Below are 15261 nucleotides of genomic sequence, written 5' to 3'. Positions count from 1 at the left end.
GCACTTAGTACGGTACCTGGCCTATAGGAAGCACGTAACAAATTTTTTTTTAAAAAAATGTTACTTCTCTGTGCTTCAGTTACCTCATCTGTAAAATGGGAATTAAGACTCTGAGCTCCATGTGGGCCAGAGACTGTGTCCCACCTGATTATTTTGTATCTACCCCAGCACTTAGTACAGTACCTGGCCTGTAGGAAGCACATAACAAATTAAAAAAAAAAAAAGCGTTACTTCTCTGTGCTTCAGTTACCTCATCTGTAAAATGGGAATTAAGACTCTGAGCTCCATGTGGGCCAGAGACTGTCCCACCCGATTACTTCGTATCTACCCCAGCACTTAGTACAGTACCTGGCCTGTAGGAAGCACATAACAAATTTTTTTTAAAAAAAAGTTACTTCTCTGTGCTTCAGTTACCTCATCTGTAAAATGGGAATTAAGACTCTGAGCTCCATGTGGGCCAGAGACTGTGTCCCACCTGATTATTTTGTATCTACCGCAGCACTTAGTACAGTACCTGGCCTGTAGGAAGCACATAACAAATTTTTTTAAAAAAAGCGTTACTTCTCTGTGCTTCAGTTACCTCATCTGTAAAATGGGAATTAAGACTCTGAGCTCCATGTGGGCCAGAGACTGTGTCCCACCCGATTATTTCGTATCTACCCCAGCACTTAGCACAGTACCTGGCCTGTAGGAAGCACATAACAAATTAAAAAAAAAAAAAGCATTACCGTTTGGGGTGATGTAGTATATATGTTTTCATAGATTTATTACTCCATTTATTTTACTTGCACACCTTTACTATTCTATTTTGTTAATGATGTGCATTTAGTTTTAATTCCATTTGTTCTGACGACTTGACACCTGTCCAGATGTTTTGTTTTGTTGTCTGTCTCTCCCTTCTAGACTGTGAGCCCGTTGTTGGGTAGGGACCGTCTCTTATATGTTGCCAGCTTGTACTTCCCAAGTGCTTAGTACAGTGCCCTGCACACAGTAAGCGCTCAATAAATACGATTGAATGAATGAATGAGTGAATTGTGGTGACAGAACCGTAAGAGGAATGAGAACTTGGGTTTCTGATGAATACTTGAAATGCAGAAGTGGAGAAGAGGGCCTTTTGGGAAGACAAAACTCAGAAACCGTTCTTTTCGGGACTGTTCCTATTCTAGGAGTTGAGGATGGCCAGACCGTCAGAATGCCCATAGGGAAAAAAGAAGTGTTCATCACATTCAGGGTACGTACCGGACCCTCTTCTGCATAGCCACGTTATACCACCACTGCTCTGGGGCCAGTTTTTCTTCGGATTGGATCGTGGACTGGGGAAGCGGCGCGTTGGAATGAGGATTTCCAAGGGAAAACATCAACCTCTAAGTTAGGAGTAGCATTCAGGCTCTTCATTTGAAGTCAGACAGTGGGGAAAGTCAATCAATCAATCAATCAATCGTATTTATTGAGCGCTTACTATGTGCAGAGCACTGTACTAAGCGCTTAGTACAGTGAAAGTGAGCCCGGGTGAGAAAGGGAGAGGAGAAAAATGCCTCCCGCTTGCTCTTTAGACCTGAAAACTTTGTACCGATGGATGTAATACCTGAAGGTGTAAAAAGTGTTGCCTCCCTAAATCGGCATCTTTCCAGCAAGAAGAAAATTGCATACCTAGAATCTTGGGAAGATTTCCAGTCCTAAATTTTTCTCTCCTTTTCCCCTCCCCTCTTCTTGGATTAATAGGTATCTCTCCTCTAATAGCACCAGGCCTACTCAGAAGGTCTGGAGGCAGTTTAATCCAAAACCTGTAAAATGAGGCATGATTCTATTTCAAAACGGACTCGTAGGCACTGTGAGAGAGGGGAACTCAAGTTGCTTCTTAGGTAGAGAGCCCGGGCAGGGAATTGTAGTCAATTGATCTCACTCGGCTAAACCGTCCCTTAGATGATGTGAATCATTTTCTTTATTATTTGGCTTTAGGTGCAGAAGAGCCCCGTATTCAGGAGAGATGGAGCAGACATCCACTCGGAGCTCTATATTTCGGTAGCTCAGGCCATTCTCGGTGGAACGACCAGAGCTCAGGGGCTGTACGAGACTATCAATATCATGGTAAGGGCCGTCCTTCCGTGGGAAGAAGACAACTGTTACGGAAGTTTAACTTCTGACTTCTGGGCTCAAGCGTCAGAAGAGTCAAGCGTCTTTCTTTATCTGTGGCACTGCGAGTTGGTGACCATGCTTATTCTGCCCAGAGGAGAAGAAAAATAATCACATTTATTCATTGTACTCTATAGATGATAATAATGGCATTTATTAAGCGCTTACTATGTGCAAAGCACTGTTCTAAGCGCTGGGGAGGTTACAGGGTGATCAGGTTGCCCCACGGGGGGCTCACAGTCTTCATTCCCATTTTACAGATCAATCAATCGTATTTATTGAGCGCTTACTGTGTGCAGAGCACTGTACTAAGCGCTTGGGAAGTACAAGTTGGCAACATATAGAGACAGTCCCTACCCAACAGTGGGCTCACAGTCTAAAAGGGGGAGACAGAGAACAAAACCAAACATACTAACAAAATAAAATAAATAGAAATAGAATATGAGGTAACAGGCCCAGTGAAGTGACTTGCCCAAGGCCACACAGCTGACAAGTGGCGGAGCTGGGATTTGAACCCATAATAATAATAATGGTATTTATTGAGTGTTTACTACGTGCAAAGCACTGTTCTAAGCACTGGGGAGGTTACAAGGTGATCAGGTTGTCCCACGGGGGGCTCACAGTCTTAATCCCCATTTTACAGATGAGGGAACTGAGGCACAGAGAAGTTAAGTGACTTGCCCAAAGACACGCAGCTGACAGTTGGCGGAGCTGGGATTTGAACCCGTGACCTCTGACTCCAAAGCCCGGACTCTTTCCACTGAGCCACGCTGCTTCTGTATAAAGACAGCCAGGCACTGTACTGAGCACTTGGGTAGATACAAGGTAATCGGGTTGGGCACAGTCCCTGTCCCACATAGGGCTCGCCGTCTTAATCTCCATTTTACAGGTGAGGTAACCGAAGCACAGAGAAGTGAAGCGACTTGCCCAAGGTCACGCAGCAGACAAGTGCCGGGGTTAGAACCCAGTTCCTACCGAGTCCCAGGCCCGTGCTCTCTCCACTGGGCCGCACTGCTGCTTCTCTATAATGGGATCACCACTATTTTGTGCATTTCAAAATAGGATCCTCTGAAAACTACAATATCGATTCCAAATCTCCGGTTTATTTTACAGTGTTGCAGGACTCATTTTGTCTTGCATTTTCCAAGACCATTAATCACAAGGACAGACCTTCAAAAAAAAAGTAGGCTTGTTACTTACGTAATGAGTCTGTGAATCCTGGCCGACTCTATTTCTTTTTTGAGCGCTGAAACGAACTACGGCAAAGTTAGGATTTTGGACAGAAACACAAGAAAAAAGACCCCAGTAATAAAAATGGGGAATGGTGATTGAAGAAATACCGGGATGAAATGTGAATATTTGAGTTAGTAGCCCCAAGAGACTGTTGAAAAGTAGTGTCTCTTAGTGAAGAGAGCACAGGGCTAGTAGTCAGGAGGGCATGAGTCTAAGCCTAGCTTTGCCCATGGCCAGCTGGAAGACCTTGGGCAGGTCACTTAATCAATCAGTGGTATTTATTGAGCACTTAACTGTGTGCAGAACACTATACTAAGCGCTTGTTACGTAATGAGTCTGTGAATCCTGGCCGACTCTATTTCTTTTTTGAGCGCTGAAACGAACTACGGCAAAGTTAGGATTTTGGACAAAAACACAAGAAAAAAGACCCCAGTAATAAAAATGGGGAATGATGATTGAAGAAATACCGAGATGAAGTGTTAATATTTGAGTTAGTAGCCCCAAGAGGTTGTTGAACAGTAGTGTCTCCTAGTGAAGAGAGCACAGGGCCAGTAGTCAGGAGGGTATGAGTCTAAGCCTAGCTTTGCCCATGGCCAGCTGGAAGACCTTGGGCAGGTCACTTAATCAATCAATGGTATTTATTGAGCACTTAACTGTGTGCAGAACACTATATTAAGCGCTTGTTACTTACGTAATGAGTCTGTGAATCCTGGCCGACTCTATTTCTTTTTTGAGCACTGAAACGAACTACGGCAGTTAGGATTTTGGACAAAACATAAGAAAAAAGACCCCAGTAATAAAAATGGAGACTGATGATTGAAGAAATACCGAGCTGAAATGTGAATATTTGAGTTAGTAGCCCCAAGAGGCGGTTGAAAAGTAGTGTCTCCTAGTGAAGAGAGCACAGGGCTAGTAGTCAGGAGGGCATGAGTCTAAGCCTAGCTTTGCCCATGGCCAGCTGGAAGACTTGGGCAGGTCACTTAATCAGTGGTATTTATTGAGCACTTAACTGTGTGCAGAACACTATACTAAGCGCTTGTTACGTAATGAGTCTGTGAATCCTGGCCAACTCTATTTCTCTTTTGAGCACTGAAACGAACTACGGCAAAGTTAGGATTTTGGACAAAATACAAGAAAAAAGACCCCAGTAATAAAAATGGGGAATGATGATTGAAGAAATACCGAGATGAAATGTGAATATTTGAGTTAGTAGCCCCAAGAGAGTGTTGAAAAGTAGTGTCTCCTAGTGAAGAGAGCACAGGGCTAGTAGTCAGGAGGGCATGAGTCTAAGCCTAGCCTTGCCCATGTCCAGCTGGAAGACCTTGGGCAGGTCACTTAATCAATCAGTGGTATTTATTGAGCATTCATTCATTCATTCGTATTTATTGAGCGCTTACTATGTGCAAAGCACTGTTCTAAGCACTGGGGGGGATACAAGGGGATCAGGTTGTCCCACGTGGGGCTCACAGTCTTAATCCCCATTTTACAGATGAGGTAACTGAGGCCCAGAGAAGTGAAGTGACTTGCTCAAAGTCATACGCCTGACAATTGGCAGAGCTGGGATTCGAACCCATGACCTCTGACTCCAAAGCCCGGGCTCTTCCCACCGAGCCACGCCGCTTCTCTTAACTGTGTGCAGAACACTATACTAAGCGCTTGAGAGAGCAGCTTGGGGAAGCAGCGTGGCTCAGTGGAAAGAGCCCGGGCTTTGGAGTCAGAGTTCATGGGTTCGAATCCCCGCTCCGCCAATTGTCAGCTGTGTGACTTTGGGCAAGTCACTTAACTTCTCTGGGCCTCAGTTACCTCATCTGTAAAGTGGGGATTAAGATTGTGAGCCCCCAGTAGGACAACCTGATCACCTTGTAACCTCCCCAGCGCTTAGAACAGTGCTTTGCACATAGTAAGTGCTTAATAAATGCCATCATTATTATTATTGTATAACTTCTAGACTGTGAGCCCACTGTTGGGTGGGGACCGTCTCTATGTGTTGCCAGCTTGTACTTCCCAAGCGCTTAGTACAGTGCTCTGTCCACAGATTGAATGAATGAATGAATGAACAGTAATGTATTATTATTGTATTATTGTTATGTACAATATAACAGAGTAGACACATTCCCTGCCTACAGTGAGCTTACAATCTAGTCTAACCTACAACTTAAGCTTCCTTAACCTATAAACTGCCAGGTTCACCTCTCCGTACTTCATCCCCTCATCTGGAAAATAAGGATAAGACTGTTGTTTATCGTGAGTCCCTGGTGGGACAGACACTGTGCCTGATTTGATTCTCAAGCAGTGGTATTTACTGAGCGCTGACTTTGGGCAGAGCACTGTAGGAAGCGCTTGTATCTACCCCAGTGCTTATCCCTTATTAGCCATTTAATGCCATTATTATTATTATTATTTTGGAACGAGGGGGACTAGGGGGGTGAGAGATGGCAGGAATGAGTCACAGCCAGGAGAGAAGGGAGGAGTGATGTGGAAGATTGGGACCCGCAGCCTTTTTGGGGCGTCTGGGGCTGACAGCTGAAAAATTGGCAGTGTGGATCTAGGCAAGTGTGAAGTGGCGCGTACGTGATCGACATTCCCATCCCAGCTCCACCGCTTGCCTGCTGTGTGGTCTTGGGAAAGTCGCTTAACTTCTCTGTGCCCCAGTTCCTTCATCTGTAAAATTGGGTCAGAAACTCTGTGGGGCAGTAACTATATCTACCCCAGCACTTAATACAGTGCTTAGCGTGTCGGACGCGCTTAAAAGTAACCAAGTTATTATTGTCGTTATCATTAGCATTACGGTTACTATTTTGTGATGATATTGACAAAGCCAGTTAGGGTAATGTGGGTCAGTGACTGTGCCCAATCTGATTCTATCTTAAATACCCCAGCTCTTAGCACAAAATCAGTGCTTATTAAATACCGTAGTACATAAACACATTACCCTTCAATAAAGATATTCACAGACACGCAATTTGAGGATTAACTCCATGTTCTTGGTTTTGTTTTTTCTTTTTTGTTGTTGTTTATTTTTGTTTTGGGTTTTTAATGGTATTTGTTAAGCGCCTGCTATGTGCCAGGCACTGTACTGAGTGCTGGGTTAGATACAAGATAATCAGGTGGGACACAGTCCCTGGCCTACATAGGGCTCGTAGTCTTAATCCCTACTTTACAGATGAGGTAACTGCGGCACAGAGAAGCAAAGCGACTTGTCCAAGGCGACACAGAGCCTTCTGACTCCCAAGTGCTTAGTACAGTGCTCTGTAAACAGTAGGTGCTCAATAATAATAATAATAATAATGGTGTTTATTAAGCACTTACTGCGTGCCAAGCCCTATGTTAAATGTTGGGATAGATTTCAGTATAAGCAGATTGGATACAGTGCCAATCCCAAAGGGGTTTACAATCCAAGTGGGGAACGAGAGCAGTCATTTAATCCCCATTTTTACAGGCAGTCAGTCAGTGGTCTTTATTGAGCGCTTACTGTGTGCAGAGCACTGTACTAAGTACTGCTGGGGAAGCAGCGTGGCTCAGTGGAAAGAGCCCGGGCTTGGGAGTCAGAGGTCATGGGTTCTAATGCCGGCTCTGCCACTTCTCAGCTGTGTGACTTTGGGCAAGTCACTTAACTTCTCTGTGCCTCAGTTCCCTCATCTGTAAAATAGGAATCAAGATTGTGGGCCCCACATGGGACAATCTTGATTACCTTGTATCCCCCCAGTGCTTAGAACAGTGCTTGGCACACAGTAAGCGCTTAATAAATACCAACATTATTATTATTATTATTACATGGGACAGGAAACAGGCACAGGCGAGTTAATGACTTGCTCAAGGTCTCGCAGAAGGCAAGTGGCAACACTGGGAGTAGAACCCAAGTCTTCTCACTCCCAGGCCTGTGGTTTTCCACACGGATTGGTAGGTTCAGAAGGAATTAAGGTCTTTAGTATGAGCGATTCTTTGTTGTTGTTGTTTTTGAATAAACTGATGATGATGAAAATGACTAACAGATTGTAAATGGCTCCAGTCATGATTTTATATGCTGGCTAATAACCTTCCTCTTTCTCATGCTCAACCTCTGGATTCAGACTTTCATTCAGTCGTTCATTCAGTCGTATTTATTAAGCGCTTGACAGAGTACAGTATAACAATAAACTGACATTCCCTGCCCACAACGAGCTTACAGTCTAGAGGGGGAGGCATATCCTATGCCACCCCTTGCTGATGCTGGGCGACTGTCTCTCCCCCCCCAGTTCATGTTCCTTAATCAATCAATCAATCAATGGTATTTATTGATCCCTATGTGCAGAGCACTGTACTGAGTTCTCGGGAGAGTCTAACACCTACTTCCTGCGTGAGAAATTTCCGGTGCCTTATTTTGATTAGACAGTCGGTAGAAAGACCAAAAGGCATTTTCATTAAAGAGACTTGAACTGGTCTTTTTATGAAACACTCATTTGAAACCTTTTTTCTGTTTTCTAGATTCCCCCTGGGATTCAGGCAGATGAGAAAATTCGGATGGGTGGGAAAGGAATCCCCAGAGTTAATAGCTACGGCTACGGAGACCACTACATTCACATCAAGATTAAGGTTCCCAAGTAAGTAACTCGGTAAGGTCGGGGATTGAAGTCTGCTAAGCCCCTCACCTTGGAGCACCAAATAAATTGCTGTAAGTGAGGATGGGCATTCTTTTGCTTTACCCTCCTATCTGAGAGAGTCCCCTAAAAACTCATTTTATGCCATGGCTTAAAAAGATTACGCCAAGAATTAGTGGTGAGCCATATTAAGATAACATTTTATTGAATTCTTCAGAAAGTCCTTTTGACAATAGTAATAATAATTGTGATATTTGTTCTAAGCGCTGGGATAGATACATGATAAATCGTGGCCCACATGGCTCTCACAGTCAAAAGTAGGTAGGTGAACAAATGTTTTGGGTTGTCATATGTTTTGTTGTCTGTCTCCCCCTTCTAGACTGTGAGCCCGTTGTTGGGTAGGGACCGGCTTTATATGTTGCCAGCGTGTACTTCCCAAGCAGTTAGTACAGTGCTCTGCACACAGTAAGCGCTCAATAAATACGATTGAATGAATGGACAGGTATTGAATGCGCATTTTGTAGATGAGGGAACAGGGGCAAAGTGAAGTTAAGTGACTTGCCCAAGGTCGCACGGCAGGTACATGATGGAGCTGAGGTAAGAACCCAGATCCTCTGACTCATAGGTGACTGCTCTCACACTAGTCCGTACTGCTTCTCCAATACCTGAGCATCCCTGTAGTGAGCAGGGCACTTATTTAACTTGGGGACCACTCCAGTTTTACTGGTGCTTCTCAACAGGATTTGATTTGGCTTTATAAATTCGGTATTAAGGAATGCTATTGCTGTTTGTGCCTGAAGGACAATTTCCCACTTGGGAGTTTTTTCTATTTAAGACGTGACACCCATCGTCATTCCACACTATTAATGCCTTGTATGTGAGCAGGGTACACGGAAAATGCACTGAGCAAATTAATGTAAAAAGGAAAAATGACCCACGCCCGCCAATAATTTATAACCAAGAGTAAATAAAGGTGCAGAGGAGGGTATTTGTCCTGGCACAGAACGGAGAGGAAGAAGAGTTAGAAAAAGCAGTGAGAACTGAGGTGTCAGTTCTCAAACTCAGATTATCCCATATACACTGAAGCAGCACCAGCCTGGAAGTGTAGGTAGCCTGAATAATTGAGTTTTTGGTATTTTTTTTGGAACCCAATGACAATTGTTGTATCGTCTCTAAGAAGATGATGTGACAAATGAAAAATCTGGAACATACTACAGACTGTTTCGGTTTCCAGTTACTGAATTGCAGTAGGGAAAAGTAGCCCCTGACTTTACTTTCTAATGTTACACTACGGTGTTGCTCCTCATTGAATAGTTCTTAGGGTTTCATGCATTTTGCTTAAGAACACATAAGCAGCCTCAGTACAAAAAAAGTCCAGATGTTCTGAACTATACTTCTGTGGGTGACGTGAAGGCTAGGCAATCAATCACAGGTATTTATTGAGTACTTCAATCGATCAGTCGTATTTATTGAGCGCTTACTGTGTGCAGAGCACTGTACTAAGCGCTTGGGAAGTACAAGTTGGCAACATATAGAGGCGGTCCCTACCCAACAGTGGGCTCACAGTCTAGAAGGGGGAGACAGAACAAAACCAAACAAAATAAAATAAATAGAATAGATATGTACAAGTAAAATAAATAGAGTAATAAATATGTACAAACATATATACATATATACAGGTGCTGTGGGGAAGGGAAGGAGGTAAGACGGGGGGACGGAGAGGGGGATGAGGGGGACAGGAAGGAGGGGCGGGGGCGTCTCTCAAACGACAGGGGAAGGGAGTTCCGGAGCTCGTATTTACTGAGCGCTTACTGTGTGAGCTTGGGAAAGTACAAAGCAACAACAGACACATTCCCTGCCCACAACAAGCTTACAGTCTAGAGCGGGGAGGCAGACATCGGTCCAAATAAATGAATTACAGTTATGTACATAAGCATTGTGGGGCTGGGAGGAGGGAAGAACCAAGGGAGCAAGTCCGGGCAACGCAGAAGGGAGTGGGGGAAGAGGAAAGGAGGGGCCCGGTTCTCGGAGGAGATGTGCCTTCAATAAGGGACATAGTACTAGAGGAGAGGAACACGGAGAGTACGGAACCACCGAGTGACAGGAAATGAACCCCAAGGGAGTAAATGAGTAATAATTCCTCTTTGTCTCCCAGGAGGCTGACAAGCAGGCAGCAAAGTCTGATGCTGAGTTATGCAGAGGACGAGGCTGAAGTAGAAGGCACAGTCAATGGAGTCACAAATACAACCACCGGTAAGGACTTCCCGGGAAACGCCCTTAATGCAGATACGGCTAAGTGGGATCAGGGATCTTTGTTCTCGATTTTCTGTGGCGAGAGAACAGGAAAATTTATTTTTCGACTGAAGTACTTCGGTGTGCCTGGAATTCTGGACCTTAGGAAAAGCGTTGCTGTTTGGATGGGAACTGAGCGGGTTAGAATTGGGAACAGATGTGCAGGTAGAAATGGTTGAAGAGATTAAAATGTTCTTTCCTGCCCGACTCTATTTGTGTAAAGATTGTGGCACTCACCTGGCAGTTCTCAAAACAGTAAGCTCGCTGCGGGCTTGTCGGTTTATTGTTATATTATACTCTCCCAAGCGCTAAGTGCAGTGCTCTGCGCCCAGTAAGCGCTCAATAAATGCAATTATGAATGAATGAAGGACCAAACAATCAATTACGATGGGGCCCCTATCAACATAATTAAATGATCAAAATGATATTTTCTTTGAAAATGAAATTATAAATCAGTCTGTCAGTCATGTTTACTGAGTGCTTACTAGGTTCAGAGCATTGTGCTAAGCACTTAGGAGAGTACAATGTAATAATAATAATAATGGTATTTGTTAAGAGCCTACTAAGTGCCAAGCATTGTACTAAGCACTTAGGAGAGTACAATAGAATAATAATAATAATAATGATATTTGTTAAGAGCCTACTAAGTGCCAAGCATTGTACTAAGCACTTAGGAGAATACAATATAATAATAATAATAATGATATTTGTTAAGAGCTTACTAAGTGCCAAGCACTGTTCCAAGCTCTGGGAGAGATACAAGGTAATCAGGGTGTCCCACGTGGGGCTCACAGTCTTCGAGCCCATTCTCCAGATGAGGTAACTGAGGCACAGAGAAGTTAAGTGACTTCATCATCATCAATCGTATTTATTGAGCGCTTACTATGTGCAGAGCACTGTACTAAGCGCTTGGGAAGTACAAATTGGCAACATAAAGAGACAGTCCCTACCCAACAGTGGGCTCACAGTCTAAAAGACTTGCCCAAAGTCACCCAGCTGACAAGCAGCGGAGCTAGGATTAGAACCCGTGACCTTTGATTCCCAAGCCTGGCTCTTTCCACTAAGCCACGCTGCTTCTCTTGGCTTATATAACAATATAGCAGGTACATTCCTGCCCACAACGAGCTTACAGTGTAAGGTCTTATCCTCCCAGGTTCGGTTGCAATAGTTGCTGAAATACAGGAAGATTAGAATCCAGGTCCTTTGATTCCCAGACCTGTGTGCTTTTCACTAGTCCGTGCTGCCACTGTGACCAAATCGTCTTGGAGAAGCACCAGAAAGGCAATGCCTAGGGGTAACACTGTCACTCTGGGCATCAGGCAGTCTGGGCTCTTCTACTAGTTCTGCCCCTTGCTGTGTGGGACCTCAGGGACGAGAATATGATAATCGAATAATAGGTGTGGTCTTTGTTAAGCGCTTAAATATGTGCTAAATAGCAGGGTAGGTACAATATAATCATCATCATCATCATCAATCATATTTATTGAGCGCTTACTATGTGCAGAGCACTGTACCAAGGACTTGGGAAGTACAAATTGGCAACATATAGAGACAGTCCCTACCCAACAGTGGGCTCACAGTCTAAAAGGGGGAGACAGAGAACAAAACCAAACATACTAACAAAATAAAATAAATAAATAGAAAATATATATATATATAATCAGATTGAACACCTGGGACTCTGAGTGGGGAGAGGGAGAACAGGTAGTTTATCCCCATTTTGCTGTTGAGGAACCTGGGGCCCCAAGAAGTTAAGTAATTTGCCCAAGGTCACCCAGCTGGCCAGTGGCAGACCTGGGATAAGAACCCAGGTCTTCCAACTCCCAGTCCTCTACCCTGGCCACTGGCAGCTCATCCCTGTTACCTGTGTTTAAAATCGGTTCTCAGTAGATAATAACGATAATTGTGGAATTTACTAAGTACTTACTGTGGGCCAGACACTGTACTAAGCGCTGGGATGGATACAAGCAAATCGGGTTGGATCCAGTCCTTGTCCTACATGGGGCTCTCCGTCTCAGTCCGCATTTTCCAGATGAGGTAACTGAGGCATAGAGAAGTTTAGTGACTTGCCCATGGTCACACAGCAGACAAGTGTGTATATCTATCTATCTAGATAGATATAGATATATATGTTGTGTGTATATAATTCTGATTATTTTGATGCTGCTGATGACTGCTTGTTTTGTTTTGATGTCTGTCTCCCCCTTCTAGACTGTGAGCCCGTTGTTGGGTAGGGATTATCTCTGGCTGTCACCGAATTGTACTTTCCAAGTGCTTAGTACAGCGCTCTGCACACAGTAAGCGCTCAATAAATACAGTTGAATGAATGAATGAAAGTGGCAGACCTGGGATTAGAATTCATGCCCGTCGGTCTCCCCGACTCTGCTCAGTCCACTGGGCCGTGCTGCTTTCCCTGTACAAGGCAGAGTAGGAGTGCAAGCATTTTTCAGAGTTTTTCAGACGTCTTTTAGTATGGGGATTGTAACAGAATGTCACCTGGGGAGCGGCACACTCTATTCTGTTGTCTCAGGGCAGTCGTGGATTTACGGGAGAGAGCTGAGAGAGGTACAGTGTGGGCTGTGTGTTTCTAGATTCAAAGAACATTCTGAAAGATTTTTCCCACAGGGAGCCAGTTCAGAGGGAAAAAAACAATCCCTGAGAAGTAACTTGAATTTTATAGACAAACCTCGGCAGGAGGCCATGTTCCCCATTCTCGCCCCCCTTGGATACACCAATCCCCTGGAATATGAAGTTCAGGCCCCCACATGAGAATGTTGACTTTAAAAGGAACTTTGACCGTCTTTTCAGTTGACGAACAAAAGACATGCAGTAGCAGAAATGGTTCTCTCAGAGCTCAGGGAGCTGTGATTTGGGACAATCTTGAATGAAATGAAGTTACTTATCATCATCATCATCATCATCAATCGTATTTATTGAGCGCTTACTATGTGCAGAGCACTGTGCTAAGCGCTTGGGAAGTACAAATTGGCAACATATAGAGACAGTCCCTACCCAACAGTGGGCTCGCAGTCTGAAAGGGGGAGACAGAGAACAAAACCAAACATACTAACAAAATAAAATAAATAGAATAGATATGCACAAATAAAATAGAGTAAAAAAATATGTACAAACATATATACATATATATGGAGAGGAAGGAAGGGGCTCAGTCTGGGAAGGCCTCCTGGAGGAGTACTTAGTCGCAGGACTACTTAGTCGCAGTACGAACAGTATTGTTAAAAAGGTGGGGGTCGCCTTGGCGAGAGGGTCCGTTTTGCACCTCTGCTCCTGCCAGGGGGAAAAAATTCCAGCAGTCTCCTGGTTCGGCAAGGATGATCTCGTTCCGTTTACGGAGAACGTGTGTTCGTGGTCAGTACGTACCATGCCGAAGGGGAGACTAGCTTTTAGGGTATGTTTCTTGGTCATTGCATCATTTTTTATTTCGTCCTGGTGTTCGGGAATTTTCACAGTGTTGCACCAGCCATTGAGCAATTCAGGGTAGGTATTAAGAGCCAGAGAACAGGGAAAAGGTCTGCAGTGGATGCGTGCCTACTCAGTAAACTAGGTGGATTTTTCCGATACAGTCCGGGGCCAAAGTGGGGGCCAGGCTGGGTCCCCCATCTGTGGAAATAATAATGGCATTTGTTAAGCGCTTACTATGCGAAGCACCGTTCTAAGCGCTGGGGTGGATACAGGGTGATCAGGTTGTCCCACGCGGGGATCACAGTCTTAATCCCCATTTTACAGATGAGGGAGCTGAGGCACAGAGAAGTGACTCGCCCAAAATCACACAGCTGACAAGCAGCGGAGCCGGGATTAGAACCCATGTCCTCGGGCTCCCAAGCCCGTGCTCTTTCCACTGAGCCACACTGTATCTCTAATGGCTAGTCGTCTGCACCCCGCTTTGTGTCTTCAGTACTGGAATAATAATAATAATGGCATTTGTTAAGCACTTACTGTGTGCAAAGCACCGTTCTGAGCGCTGGGGAGGATACAAGGTGATCAGATTGTCCCACGTGGGGCTCACAGTCTTCATCCCCATTTTACAGATGAGGTCACTGAGGCCCAGAGAAGTTAAGTGACTTGCCCAAAGTCACACAGCTGACAAGCAGCTGAGCCGCGATTAGAATAGGAATAGTAATAAACCACAGGGACGCCCCAATTCATGGTATCAGAATTAACCGGTTCCGCAAATTTACCTCTTTAATTTCTGATGCGGCTAAGTTGCTTAGGGTGCCAATTCTTTATAATGAATTGTGGTGGTTTCATGTGACCTGGAACTGATGGGTTGTGGGTGAGTGTTTGGTTTTGGTTTTGGTTGGTTTTTTTTTGGCAAAGCTGTGGGGTGATGGGAGAAGAGGAGGAGGAGGAGGAAGCACTAAGCGGAGCTACTGCCAGAGCTGCTGCTGCTCCTAGCAACAGCCGGGAGGGAACAGGTGTAGAACGGTTGAGAAATTGCGTCGTCGCTGGTGGGTGGGTGTGTGGGTGTGGGGGCTGGTGTCTAGATCCCCCCTGACACCCTTCCCACAGTTTGCCTGGCAGACCCTTTGGTGTTCCCTGATGATAATGATTATTTTTCCATTATTTACCCTTCCTCACTAGAAAAGCAGCATGGCTTGGGACCACGGGCTTGAGAGCGGGCCCTGATTCTAATCCCAGATCGGCCACTTGTCTGTTTTGTGACCTTGAGCAAGTCCCTTAACTTCTGTGTGCCTCGATCCTCTTATCTGCAAAATTGGGGTTCAATACCTGGTAGTAATAATAAAGGTAATAGTAATTGTGGCATTTGTTAAGTGCTTTCTATGTGCCCGGCCCTGCTCTAAGCGCTGCGGTAGATACAAGCAAATCGGGTTGCACGGGCCATGTCCGCAGTGGGGCTCATAATCTTAATCCCCATTTTATCTGTTCTCCCTCCAGGGTGTTGAGCTTCATATGAGACGTGATGATCTTGTCATTTACCCCAGCGCTTAATACGATGCTTGGCACATCGTGCGTAACAAATAGCATTCATTCGGGCATATTTATT

At 44.7% G+C, this 15261-nt stretch overlaps 1 protein-coding gene across 1 annotated transcript in view; it reads left to right on the top strand.

The window, feature by feature from the left end:
- The window catches only part of DNAJA3 (DnaJ heat shock protein family (Hsp40) member A3), a 49736-nt gene that overhangs the window by 21772 nt on the left and 12703 nt on the right, over nt 1–15261 (top strand). Inside the window, exons 7-10 of the mRNA XM_038762731.1 lie at nt 1167–1231; nt 1960–2088; nt 7831–7946; nt 10099–10196. Of these exons, the coding sequence (XP_038618659.1) occupies nt 1167–1231; nt 1960–2088; nt 7831–7946; nt 10099–10196 (408 nt within the window). The remainder of the gene's footprint in view (nt 1–1166; nt 1232–1959; nt 2089–7830; nt 7947–10098; nt 10197–15261) is intronic.

Source organism: Tachyglossus aculeatus, chromosome 21 (assembly GCF_015852505.1).
Source record: "Tachyglossus aculeatus isolate mTacAcu1 chromosome 21, mTacAcu1.pri, whole genome shotgun sequence".
Classification (NCBI taxonomy): Eukaryota; Metazoa; Chordata; class Mammalia; order Monotremata; family Tachyglossidae; genus Tachyglossus; species Tachyglossus aculeatus.
The sequence above is the reverse complement of the archived record's forward strand: the minus strand, read 5'-3'. Positions and strand labels throughout refer to the sequence as shown.